The following is a 14,459-nucleotide window of genomic DNA, read 5'->3' as shown; positions in this document are numbered from 1 at the left end:
TACATTATATTGTATTATATTATATCCGGTATTATATGATATCTGGTATTATAATATATTATATTATATTATACCATATTATATGAAAACCTGGTGTTATAGTATAGTAAAATAAGACCAGGTTTTATATTAATTTTTGCTCCAGAAGATACATTAAAGCTGATTGCCCGACTAGGTCTTATTTTCAGGGAAACACGGTAGGTATCTGGGCTTCAAGGGTAAGTAACAAACATCTTCTTCTACATAATTGCTGTTGTTGTTTTTCATCTTTTCTGTCAACCATGGAAAATAAAGCCTTGCCTCTCACTCTACTTCCAGTTCCACTTGTCCTATGCAGATAAGGAACGCTATGAAAATGAAGAGAGACCTGAGATCCAAAAGCAGATGCTGGTTGACATGGCCAAGAAGCTACCCATTTACACAAGAACCGGGAGTGGAGGTCAGTTCAGCCAAAGTCAGCTGGGGAGGCAGCTCAGCAAGGATTGCAGAAAGTCTGAGTCATACATATCCTCAGGCTAGCCCCCTTTTCTCCTCTTTTCTGAAAACCCCTATGGAGCTTTTTCTCAACATTTTATTATAAAGATTTTCAAACATACCTCCAAGATAGAAAATTATACACTAAACATCTGTCTACAGTCTACCAGTAACATTTTACCATATCGCTTTACCACACATCTGTCCATAAATCCATCCCTCTATCCATCATCCATAAAGACATTTTTTGGTGCATTTTAAAGTAAGTACCAGATGTCAGCACATATCCACCTAACATTTTGTATCATTCTTTTCTGGGTGAAATATACAGAAGGTGCCAAAAAGATGTCTACATATTTTAAGAAAGGAACACACTGTATTAAAATTGTAATACTCAATATATACCGATCACAAAAGATGAATACAAGTCACGTTTGACTTTTGCAATTACAAGAGGTGCTCAAAGTGGGTACCATCACTGTAATGTTAATACAGTTTTTTCCTTTTTTAAAATGTGTGTACATTTTTTGGCACCCTCTGTGCATATAAAAGCATGCACAAATCTTAAGTGTACCTTTCAGTGTTTCCACAAATGTACACACCTGTGAAACCAAAACCTCTATAAACACTGCCACACACCAGAAAGTTCTTTTGTGCTCCTTCCCAGTAAGTCCCACGACATCCGCCACCAAAGAAAACTGCTATTCTGATATTTTTCCACCATAGATTAGTTTCTCCTGCTCCAGCATTTTATACAAATGGATTCATACAGCATGTACTATTGGGTCTGGCTTCTTTGATGCAGCATAATGTTTGGGAGACTTATTCCCATTGTTGTGTATTGCTGAGTGATATTTCACTTTATGAATATATCATAGTTTGTTTATCCATTTACCTGTTGATGCATGTTTGGCTTGTTTGTGGTGCTTAGCTATTATGAGTAATCTGCTATGAACATTTTTGTAAAAGGATTTGTGGAGAGGTAGGTCTTCATTTTGGAAGGCAAATGCCCACTAAGGACTTTTACTGTTAGTTTTCATCTGCATGACTAGAACAGTACGAGCTAAACCAATTCTTTGCCTTTTAAAATTTGAAAACCGAGGCTCTTTTGCCAAGTCACCCTAATATTTCTACAAGGAAGATTGTGCTTGAAAGCTTTGGGAAGTTTACTGTTATATATTTATTTTCATTTATCATTTATTTATTCAATGAATATTTATGAAGGTCTCATGTGACAACTGGGGAAATTTTAATATGCTCTAGGCATTAGATGGTATTAAGGATGTATTAATTTTGTTAGAGCATTAATGTCTTGGTGCTTATGGTTTTTTTAAAGGTCTTCAAGCACACTGCTATATGGTAAAAAGAAGACAGGCAGGAATTATGTAATCTGAGACAATAGTGAACAGAATGATGTGATAGAGCAGAGGTCACACACAGAGGCATATTAGATGTGTTGGGTCCAGACACAGATTTTGTTTCAGCTCTGTGTCTTTTAAAACGTTGTAATTGTTACTAATTTTTAACAGTTAGAATAGTTCCACATGAAAATCCAGATTTCTGGCTTGTCTTGAAAACTCGAACACTGGCAATATTCGATCTGTATTTCCACATGGCAAAAATCAGCTAATACTGAGCAGTAACTGCTCTCTTTAAACAGAGCATGAATTCTCAGGTTCTCCCAGAGTCCTACTGCCTGCTTCACTCACTATCCACTATTCCCCGGACCACTGAAGCATTTGTTTGCAGCCCCCATAAAATAGAGTGATAGAGAAGGCTTCTCTGATGAAATGTCATTTGATCTGAGACCTGAATAATAAAAAGGAACGGCACATACAAAAGGCCCTAGGACAGGATTAGAAGAGCAGACAGACAACCAGTATGGCTGAAGTATCGTAGCTGGAGATTGAAGAGGCAGGCAGAAGCCAGATGATACAGGCCATGGTACGGAGTTTGGATTTTATTTTAAAGGTGTTGGAAATCCATTGAAGGTTTTACATGGAGAATCATGTGATCTGATTAACCTTTTAACAGATCATCTAGCTATTCTGTAGAGAATGTATTGTAAGGGGGCAAGAATGAAAGCAGAGTGAATAATTAGGCAGCTATTACAGTCATCTAAGTGAGAGATGGTGGCTTAAACTGGGCATGCTGAAGGACCTAAATATGCATGTCCCTCTCCCTTCCTCCTTGCCTCAGTTGTACCCATAGTTTGGTCACCTCCTGCATTGCTAGAAATGAACAAACTCTGCTGAATTAGCAGTCCATTATGTTGAGTCAGTTATGTATGCTTAATATACACTTTAGATGGAATTACTGTATTAGCTCAAATTATTCATAATTTTAGTTGTTATACTTAATCTCATTAAACACAGTAATACTCTATCAATAAACACAGAGAAAATGAGGAGGAAAGGAAAATGCCTTTTCAAAAAGATATATGCACCCCTATGTTCATTGCGGCACTATTTACAGTAGCCAAGATATGGAAGCAACCTAAGTGCCCATCAATAGACAGTTGGATAAACATGTGTTACATATAGACAGTGGAGTATGACTCGGCCATAAAAAAGAATGAAATCTTACTATTTGCAACAACATGGATGCACCTAGAGGTTATTATGCTGAGTGAGATAAGTCAGACTGAGAAAGAAAAATACCATATGATCTCAGTTATATGTGGAATATAAAGTACAAAATAAATGAGCAAACAAAAGAGAAACAGACTCATAGAAACAGAGAACAAACTGACGGTAACCAGATGCAAGGGGGGTTGGGGGTCTGGATGAAAAAGGTGAAGGGATTCAGAGGTACAAATTGGCAGTTACAAAATAGTCATGGGGATGTGAAGTGCAGCACAGGGAATATCATCAATAATATATAGTAATAAGTATGTATTGTGTTAGGTGGGTACTAGACTTATCAGGGGATCACTTTGTAAGTTATATAAATGTCCAATCACTATGTTGTACACCTGAAACTAACATAATATTGTCTGTCAATATTGAGAAAAAAAAATTTTTTTTAATGCCTTTGATCTGAGGGAAATAAAGAAAGGGAGGGAGGGATGATTTTTTTATATCAGACTACAGAGTGAACAGAACCCTGAACTAAGAGGTCAGAAAACCTGTCCTGGTCACAGCTCTGCCACTCACTTGCTGTGTGACCTTGTACAAGTCACTTGATGATATGGCTCAGGTCTTTACTTCCTTTATCTGTGAAATGGTCACCTGAACTAATAGTTCTAGAATGTCTCTTTTACTCTTCAAATTGTTATTCAAACAACCACTCTATTACCATGCTTTTGGAGTTTTATCCAACTCATACAATCCAACCTCTGGAAAGAGGAAATAAATTATGAATTCTCGTTTTTAGATAGGAAAGTTGGAGTAAACAGAGGCTAAATGATTTTCCCAAGATTACTCAAGCAGTTGACAGTAGTTTGTTTTATAATGCAAAATGTTATGATTAGATATCCAGATATAAAACCTTTCCCCCTTACCTTCATCCCCCAAAAGGGGCTTTCAAGATTGATCCAACAGGGAAAAAATACGTACCACAATTCTCTTATGCAATCTGCCTTTTGCTTTGTAACTTGAAATGAAATGATTTGACTACCTGTAATGAGTGTATAGCAAGATGTCAGGATAGGCTAGGAAGATCCTGGCCTGGTGTCTCACTGAGCCCTAATCAGTGCTAATCACCTTATTTTTCCTATAGCTGTAAGATTCTGTGACCGGTGCCATTTGATCAAGCCAGATCGCTGCCACCACTGCTCTGTCTGTGCCATGTAAGTGACAGCCATATTTCCCCTGGACTGAGCTTGGCCACTGATGGTTGCCTAGACAACAATGTGACTGACTGTGACATGTAACCATGGCTAGATAAGAATATTTCCTTTCATTCCTAATGAGCACATGCCAAACACCCTCACAGATATTATGATTCAAACCATTCTAAAGCTAGGAAAGAGAAATAAAACCTTATTTTAAAAACCAATGTTTTACTTCAGAACAGTTTTAGATTTGTAGAATTATTGTGAAGATCTCATATGTCCCACACCGTTTCCCCTATTATTAAAATCTTATGTTAATTTTACATTTGTTACAATTAATGAACCAATATTGACGCATTATTTTAAACTGAAATCCATACTCAGATTTCCTCAGTTTTTCCCTAATGTCCCTTTTCTGTTCCAAGAGTTCATCCAGGACACCACATGACAATTATTTTACCCGTGATTCAAACAGACTGTAATCATACGTTCTCTTCTGTGCTTTTATTAAACTGACTATTGAGCAAAATGAGGAGCATTATCTTGGACATTTTGTCTGTATCAATACCCTAGAGTTCCCAATTGTTTTAAATAGATGGATTTCTAGGCATGTAACTTGCTGCCAGCGTGATCCTATAAATTGTTGTGATTGTCTCATCCTAGGAATGACTGAGGAAACAATAGTTTTAGTTAGAGTTAGCTATTGTGGAAATCTAGGAATGAGTGTACTGGTTCCAGGTAAAAATACTGCTCAGACCTTGAGTTCAATGATGAGCTGTTGCTTCATTTCCATAGCTCTACTTATCACACTACATTTTGTTATTTTTAGGTGTGTATTAAAAATGGACCATCACTGCCCTTGGTAAGTCCCTTTTATTCAATTCTCTCCTCTAAAGTTGTAATATGCCTGTTTCTGCTATTCGCTGGGCTTTGTATCTGTGTGAGGGACATGGGAGGTTTAAGGTTTTAAAGCAAGAATAAATAAATATACAACCAAAGGCATGGTAGAGAATTCTTGGGGTTACAAAGCTAATTGTCTCTTGTCCACTAGCTTTACTAATTGGGCAAGGAAAGAAATAGAGCACAAATAGTTCTTCTCCTTGATTTTATAGAATCAGTTCTGTTTTCTGTTGTCTTGATGTTTGAAATACTCTAGATTGTTAACTTTAGCAATTCTCCAAATTTTATATGTCTGACCTAGAGAACAAGTCTGAAATCCTTTAACTGCAAAGAGAACATGCCAAACTGTACTAAGTCTAATAGGTTTTCAGCATCCAAGATCTAGGTCTGCTTGGGTGTGTCAAGAACCAGTCCAGAACTGTTAGTTAGTCCAGGTATCTCTGTGCCTGTAAATGAAAGGACAAACAAGTGACACCTGAACTTGTTTTTCCAGCCTATTCCTATTAAGGGACTTTTATTTCTGTTGAGTTTCTACACAACATGTGATGAAACAGCAGGAGTCACATACTTGCACTGCTTAGTTCACTTTATGTATCAGTGTGCTCTCCATAAATGGATCCTGATTTCAAATCAGTTTTTCTCTTTTTTAGGGTTAATAACTGCATTGGATTTTCCAACTATAAATTCTTCCTTCAGTTCTTAGCTTATTCTGTTCTCTACTGCCTGTACATTGCTACAACGGTCTTCAGCTATTTCATCAAATACTGGAGAGTAAGTTAAAAAACCCTGAAGGTGTCCCCCGCCCACTACCTGTCCAGAACAAACACACATCTACTCCAGTCCGTGACATTGTTTACTCATCTTTTTTTTACATTTTGAAATAGCTAATACTGAAGTAACCAGAACGGAAGGCACCAAAAGCGTCTGTCATACATGAGAATCTTTTGAAGAACTTCAGGAACAAAACCTCTTGACTCTTACTGATTCTTTACAAGTACTTCTCTAGTCAAGCTTTAAAAATTCACATCTTATAAATTATAGATTTGAAAAATATTGAAACTAATTCTGAATCCTTAGTTTCTTAAGAAAAAGGGTAACAAAAGTACTACCTCATTGTTAGAAAATACTAATTCCCTGTTCAAAGAACAGTTGCAAAATTCCTACTGGACAGAAAGATTCACTGACTCATCTTCACATATGACCAAAATGAAATGAGGAGTCGTATTTGAACTTCATATGACAAACATTGGCTCTGTATCTGCTTCACTGGCTCATTGCCAAAATCAAATGAAACAGATGTTGAAAGTACTTTACCTTTCAAAACATGATTCTAATAATTATAATAAAACCTTTAAAAAATACCCTACTTTCGTCTTCCTTCTACTTGAAGATATCAATCATATCCTACCTATCTCCAAAAGAATTGAAGGCAGATTTTCAGTTTATATATGTGTACAGGGTCTGCCAGCAATGTAGTGAAGTATGTTGCTTTGTTGTGTTTTGTTTCATGCCCATGGACTCCAGGAGACATTCCCTCCACACAACTGCAATATGACTGCTAAGATGTCATAACCGTCCATGGTGAGGGTTATCTAAACTGAACAGAAACACACAGATGTGGGCAGAGCTACTAGTTATTACTTTAGCAATTGCACAAGAGCCTTATAACAGGAATATCTCAGGACGTTCCTATTATAGGATCCTATAACAGGATTCACAGGCCAGTATTTAGATTATGACAAACCAGAGGAAAAAACGAGAAAGGAAAGGCAGTGAGAATCTGAATAGCTAAGAATATTGAAATTACTAGTGATTTGATCCCTACTACTGTCGAAAATTATAGTGATATGTGCTTTCCATTCTCCCTTCAATTTGCTTGATTAATTCAGATATTTAATACCTTTAAGAATCAGGAATTATATAATGGATTATAAAAATCTTCAACTCAGAGATACAAGAGCACAGGCAGAAATTAAGTTTTCTCATCAATTTTCACCAAATACAAAATGCTTCACCATCTTGGTGTTTCTTCTTTGGCCCCTTTCCACAGCACAGGATCTCTTATCTATTACTCAGTTTTCTAGGACCTGTTTGGCATTTTATTAACGCACTGAGCTACCATCCTGAAAGTAAAGAAAATCTATTTTATCCAATTCAGCAAGGAAAGTGTCAGCCTTGTTCTTCAGTACCCGTACAGGGCCTTAACACAGTAAGATACTGTTTAAGAATCACTCTTTACTCTCCTAACAGAGTAAATAAACATTGTTGCATTTCATGCATTTTGCCTTTGGCCCTCCTAGTTAGGCAATAATCAAATACCACAATGCCAGCCAGGTGCCATATGCTTTTTTTACTCTTGAAAGATAATATTTGGATATGAATTAATTACCAGAAATATCTCAGTATTCACAAGCAGTATCAGGGGTGAACAGAGTTTTGTCCTTTCCTATACCCTCATTTTTTTCCTGCACAATATACTACCTCATGCCTAACAGATGACAGGCGAGGAAATCTGTCTTGGCTTGCCCTTCTAATGAAAAGGACATTAACAGTTTGAGCAATGCTTCTTTTTAGTCTCTCCAGCCAGAGCTTGGGGCTGCTCAGCCAGAGGTACGGGACATGCCAAAGCCAGATGCTGCTTGCTTGTTTGAGTTTTGTGGACCTTTGAGGGATTTTAGGAAAGTCTGCAGCCTGAGCCAAGACAGGCCGTTTGTATGGGAAAGCCACTGGAAGTGGCTTGGGTGGGCCCGAAACTTGGGTAGGGCAGCGTCTTAAGGAACCACCAGGGTGCGGCGAATTGTGTTAGCCAGGTTGATGGAGATTCAGATATGGCGGCCGCCTGCATCTGCACGCAGGGAGGGGAAGGGCTCAACAAAGAATCAATGGCTTTTGCCAGCTCCTCCGCCCGGGAGAAAGCTGCCCCTCCAACCCTCATCCTGAGGCCAGACAACTCATTTCCTCCCTGTATGTCCCTGGTGCCTTTTGAGCTGCTGCCCCAGTGCTGGAGCTCAAAGCGATCGAGTCCGTCATCAAATAAGACCATGCGTGGGTCCTTTAAGAGGAGGGTCTGGGAATGCAGCCATCCTCCATCTCACCCAGCCACCATCTCTGCTGGTTTTCACAGGCTGCAATTATGGGGACTTCTCTCTCCGGCACTGGAACCCTGGGCTGGGGAGCCTGGTGTGGGGCTGGGACCCCTTGCTCCTCCAGGGGGGAACCTCCACAACCAAGATATCCATCCCAATTTTTAATGGTCACATGCGGGTGTGGGACCAGTGCGTTCCACATCTCCACCCCTCTTAACAGTCTCGCGGTGGCATCTTCTGTATGTCCTTAGTTATAGGACTTCTGTTCAGTTAGACTTCAGATGGTTCTCAATGATGGTTGTTCTGCAGTTTGATTGTAATTTTGATGTGGTTGTGAGAGGAGGCCATCACAGCATTTCTCTACTCTACCATCTTGACTGGAACCCCATACATTTCAAAGTCAGGATCTGAATCTCTCTGATCCTAAGCTGAGTGATCTTAAACAGGGCCCCATGTCTTACTGCCCATTATGGTCCTGCTATGGAGAAGCTCTAGTCCCTTTGGAATAAAGAATTCAGAAAACCATCAGATCTTGTCTCGCCTCTCAATGTTAACTTCAAGAGTAGCTACTCTGATAGGAAGTTGATCTTTGCCTCACAAAAAACGTACCATGTTTCCCCGAAAATAAGGCCTAGCCAGACAATCAGCTCTAATGCATCTTTTGGAGCAAAAATTAATATAAGTCCCAGTCTTATATTATTATAAGACTGGGTCTTAGCTTTGCACAGTGGCAGTATCGTAGCCAATGAGGTTTATCAGAGGCGCGATTATTGCTAATTGAAGACTGGGTCTTAATATAATATATAATATAATGTAATATAATATAATATAATATAATATAATATAATATAATATAATATAATATAAAAATAATATAATACCAGATCTTATATTAATTTTTGCTCCAAAAAACACATTAGAGCTGATGGTCCAGCTAGGTCTTATTTTTGGGGAGACAGGGTAGTAATATACACTTCCTATACTGGGTCATGAATCTCCTCAGAGGCTATGAATTATTTTAGGACCAAGATAATAGTATTATTCCAGCAGTATTCCCCTAAACTGTTCTTGTTGGTTATTGCTTTGAGTAATTTAGCTTGGTTATCTTCTTAGAAGGTAATTCTGAATATAGGCCATCACCTTCTTCTAATAAAAAAAAAGTTAAATATGAAGTACTCTATCAGGGAACAACACAGTAAATATGATTTGGCAGGCAGAAGAGATCACTTTATATCAATCTGTCTTGCACAGCCATTTTCTGTTGCCCATTTAAACACGAAAGATGAGACTTCAAATAAATGTGAGCTTTAGAAAACATACTCATAAAGTAGAGATTATGAAAGCAAAAACACAACCAGGGAAAAACCACTACAAAGCTATATATGGAGTCTTTCCCATAAATTCAAAACAAAACAAACAAAAACAATCAAGTTCAATTTGGGTGCCCAGGCCAAGGTTTTATGGTGGGATCATTTTAAAAGGAAGCTTCAGATAAAAGTTCCTTGGGGTAGCTATTTCCTGGGGTGCTCTGCCCCTGTGCAAATTTTACCCAGACCATCCCTCAGCTGAAAGCATCTCACTGGCTTACTTCCCTTTATTTTCATTCTTCAAAGATATACATACCCTCTGGGAGATTCCCAATGTTTCTTAACATCAAAATGGATAAAAATCTCCTCTAAAAGAAGAAAAGAAATCTATACTATCTGAATTTGCCAAGTGTTTCCAAGCCTTAACTTTCTCCTTCAAAATTAGAGTAGACCCAGATCCACTTCAATCAAGAATCACCTTTAACTTTATTACTCAAGAGCATTTAGAAATATTTCAAAAATGTTCATCATGCCCAAACAATGATCAATCAGCACAGGAAAGGAGGAAATAAAGAAAAGTCATTTTTTCAACTGCTCAGTGCAAAATTGAAAAATTTTCTAAGATTCTCTTCAGAACACAAAATGTTACATGGTGTGTGTGTGCTATAGGACTTAGAAAATTCATTCTGGTCTAGGGCGGCATATAAAAAAAAGCTGCTGCCACATGGAGAATAAGATGTCCCAGCTAAGTATAAAAATCTTTAGCTACCTACTTAAAATTGCCTGCAAAATACTGCTTGTTTTTACTGTCTAAACATCTGTTTCACAGGATATAATATTCCAAGACATTGTACTTCAGCTATAAAAAAAACCAAGCACACAAAATTTGCAGTAGCTTTAAAATCAGGTCATGGCAGATAGGTAAAGGATTTTAAAATTCTACCTATTTGTTATAATTTCCTACACATATCACCATGACATTTTCAACATAGATATGTATCCAAGGAAACATGACATTTGAAGTATTCCAGAATAAGGCACCTTGAGACAAGAAGATGAACCATATGACCTCAAAATCACCTCTAGCCAGTGATGTATAATTTGGAAATTAAATGGAGTACAAGCTTTAAGGCACGGCATAGCAATTAGGGTTAGAGTATGCCCTTTTCACATTACCTTTGTCAAACTGGCACATTATACCCTCTATTTCACACTGAACTACACGTAAGCAAAGATCCATTTTAGGCTTTGTGGACTGAAAGCATATCCATACTGAGGTGTGTTCATCAACAAAAAGAGTTGTTGTTTTGTAAAAATTTTACAAAATGGAGTTTTTAAATTAGAGCTAGACATTTTATACATACAAAAAAATTACTAAATGATATAGAAAAAGTTAGCCAAGCCTTACCACTTTAATCTTTTGTTTCTGTTTATTATTTCTTTCCTAGGGGGAATTGCCCAGTGTTCGCTCTAAGTTCCATGTCCTTTTTCTTCTCTTTGTGGCCTGCATGTTTTTTGTCAGCCTTGTGGTTCTCTTTGGTTACCATTGTTGGCTTGTCAGCAGAAACAAAACCACCTTAGGTAAGACTGGACATTAAGACTGGAGAAAGAAACATATTAATATATATCACAGTGAACTCTGGATTGTCCCCAAGGAAGACAAAAACTTTAGCTGCAGTGAATGAAGCATACATAGTGAAAAGAGCATTAGTGAATGAACTCTCACGCAAAACCAGAAATGGCCATTCCTCTTTATAGTTCATATTGGGTAATAGCCGTCCAGATAAACAGCTTAAAGATTTTTCTGAACAGTGTTCACATGAGGAAGTTAAGGAAAGAATCAGCACAGAAGGGAACACCAGAAGGGGGAGGTAAAAGTCACTAAAGATAGAAGAATCTAATTTATTGAGCACATCCAAAAATAGTCCTGAGAAAGAATTCAAACCAACAAATCATTGAGTATCTGCAATCATCAAGGAGGTGTCTAGAGACTGTGGGAATAAGGTAAACACATTGAACAAGTGAGTCTCTAGAAAAATGGGTATAATAAATGTACATTATTTTTCTGCCCATCACTCTATACTCTGGGCTGTTATTTGGAGAACTACATTTCTGATGGATTCCAGTGCAACAATTTTTTCACCTATGGTGGAAGAAATATTTACATTGTATGCAAATCAGTGCATGAAGAGTGAGGAGAAAGTGTCAAAATGTTGCATGTTTAGCTAAAATAGATTTGAGGAAAGTTTAGTACAAAAGCCACTATACTTTTGGAACTCATTTGCTAATAATGCTAACAGCTAAGAAAGTATTTGCACTCATTTTTTAAACCAAATACATATATAGCAGTTAGTTGTTAGCACATTTATTTGGCTTAGAGATCAGCTGCAAAGTAGAAAAGTATGAAAACAAAGGACAAGTGGGAAATGGCCAGATGCAAACAGAGTCCAACAGTGATAGTGTTTGCTTAATGGGGTAAATGTGTGTTTAACATGGTCTAGTTTCCCACAGCCTTTAAAGTGATTATATTTATGTATTATTTAAGGTTAAAAATAGTTACAAAAATCGCCAATTACTTTTGCACCAACCTAATAGTTCTTCCATTGACATTTTTTTCTGAAGTAAGTGATTAAACTGGTTTTTACTAAGTAATTTAGCAATAACTGAGAGTGAAGGGCCTATGCTACTGCAGCACAAAGGTATTGTTGAACCAAGTCACATTCATGGAGAACTGTAAAATTATGATGGTCCTGAAATGTGCTCCTTTATTGCTTTCTTCCTCTTCTCTTCAACTCCCGTCCCCTGCCCTAGAGGCCTTCTGTACTCCAGTGTTTACAAGTGGCCCAGAGAAAAATGGGTTCAACCTTGGCTTCATAAAAAATATCCAGCAGGTGTTTGGAGACAAGAAGAAGTTCTGGTTAATACCTATTGGATCCAGGTAGGTAATGATTACCACTGAAAGAAGTTGATGCTGGACCGTGCCTTGAAGTAGCAGATTCAATTTTGAAGGTAGGATGCAGCACGTATCAGTCTATTGTAAAACTGTTCCCTAAGCTTTTCATTTCTAAGTTAGTAAAGATAAATCGGGAGGTGAAGCTATGATAGAATAGACATTCTCATGCTTTATGGCAGTGTAAACTGCTACCCCTCTTTTATAAATAATTTGGTAATATGTATCAAAAGACCTGTAAGAGTCTACATGTTCATTGTCTCAGTAATTCCATTTCTGAGAATCTATTATAAAGACAAAGACAAAGTAAGCACAACAATGTTTTTTATAGCATTATTTCCAGCCAATAATTAGGAAACAACCTAAACATCCTAAACAATATGTGTCTGTGTATATATATATATATACATATATACATATACATATATATATATATATATATAGTCAAAAGTAATGGTTTTACATAGTAAGGATAACTACTTACTATATGTTAAGTGGAAAATGTAGAATTCAAAATGGTATGTACACTGTAATTAAAAAATATTTACAAATATATACAGAAGTAAAACAGGTGAAATATACCCCAAAATACTATAAGTGGTAAGGGCCATAGTCTTAGAAATTAGTTTTCTTTCCATTTTTCATATTTTGGGGTGAAATGTTTTTATTAGTTTGATGAAGGGAAAAATTTAAAAAACAAGAACAAGGCTGTAGGTCATTCTTAGAAGCACACCAGGAATGACGGGAAAGTAGTAAAGGAGGATGAGCTTGTGTCCTGAGTGAGTTTGTGAACCAGCGTAAACTCCCATCAAGTAAACTAGCTCTGGAGCAGGCCTTACTGGTAGTCTTCCTGCAGCCCGGTAACATTCACTCCTCAGACAGGTATGCATTTGTTTGCTCACTTCTTTGAGGAAACTTTGTTGGTGGTGATTAAGGAAAATCTTCTCCTCCCGTCCACTCATTGTCCTGATGGTTCCTCTGAACCACTTAGTATTTCACAAGGTCATTTATTTAAGATCTGTGGTATATGTTACTACCCTAGCTATAAATCACAAGACAAAACTGTGTCCATGAGCAATGGTGGTTAATAACTGTTACCAGCAATTATTTGTACCGCACGCGTGCACACACGAATACACACATACTATCACTACTGAAAAGGGAGGTCTAAAATGAGTCTTCTCTGGAATAAGGACAAAAGCAAAAAATCAAAGCCCATTCACTTATATCAGTATACTTACACCCTAGGGAGATAACTATTAACAAGATCTGTCAACTTTCAATTAACCACATTTGTGAACAGGAGAAAAGGCATAGGTAATATCAAATGGATAATCCAGAAGTCACTCAGATATAAATTTGGAATGCATTCAGATGTGTAGACTCAACTCTTCAAACTGTTACCCACTTTAGCCAAGGCCAGAGATTAACAAAGGAGGTGGCCCTAGGTTACCATAGATATCCATAAAGTGAGCCTCACATGTGAATAATCGCCCCCCAAATCTGCACTCTTTGGTAGGCTTCACTCTGGCTCTTCGCCCCAGCTCCTAATAACCTTTCTACCATATGAGCCAAATAGTGGGGCACTAAAACATTATTCACAACTTATCTCCATTGTATTTAATGATTCTACATCTGCTTATTTTTCTTGAATATTTTGAACCAAAACAATAATATAATGGGACACAAATTGGGATCATGATCATTAAATGGTATCTATGAAGGTTGCTGTGCACACATGTTTTTGTTTGTAAGCAACTCTAACTTGTTTCTCATATGCCCAATCAACACTGATGCAGACAAACAAACAAGATCTAGAAACTAAATGATGGTATTGTAAGATCCTGTTCCACTATGGCTTTAGCCAACAAGCTGAATGGTTTAAATCTTGCTAAGAACCCTCTTCCTATTTCTAGTAGGGTTATTACCCTCATAAAAAGTCCAGGTCAGCTGCAAGACCTCACTGC

General features: G+C 37.4%; 1 protein-coding gene and 1 pseudogene across 5 annotated transcripts in view; both read left to right on the top strand.

Annotated features, from left to right (window-relative positions):
- The window catches only part of ZDHHC15 (zDHHC palmitoyltransferase 15), a 74,607-nt gene that overhangs the window by 35,288 nt on the left and 24,860 nt on the right, over positions 1–14,459 (top strand). For 4 of the 5 annotated variants that reach the window (XM_088794704.1, XM_088794705.1, XM_074323235.2 and 1 more), the window contains 6 exons: positions 319–439; positions 4,195–4,264; positions 5,079–5,111; positions 5,800–5,920; positions 10,991–11,123; positions 12,354–12,480. In XM_088794704.1, coding sequence (XP_088650830.1) covers positions 319–439; positions 4,195–4,264; positions 5,079–5,111; positions 5,800–5,920; positions 10,991–11,123; positions 12,354–12,480 — 605 coding nt within the window. The remainder of the gene's footprint in view (positions 1–318; positions 440–4,194; positions 4,265–5,078; positions 5,112–5,799; positions 5,921–10,990; positions 11,124–12,353; positions 12,481–14,459) is intronic. The other variant, XM_088794706.1, reaches the window with a different exon arrangement.
- On the top strand, positions 8,952–9,070 carry LOC141569814 (U4 spliceosomal RNA; annotated as a pseudogene).

This window comes from Rhinolophus sinicus, chromosome 18, assembly GCF_057876585.1.
Source record: "Rhinolophus sinicus isolate RSI-liver-muscle chromosome 18, RSI-T2T, whole genome shotgun sequence".
NCBI classification, from domain to species: domain Eukaryota; kingdom Metazoa; phylum Chordata; class Mammalia; order Chiroptera; family Rhinolophidae; genus Rhinolophus; species Rhinolophus sinicus.
The sequence above is the reverse complement of the archived record's forward strand: the minus strand, read 5'-3'. Positions and strand labels throughout refer to the sequence as shown.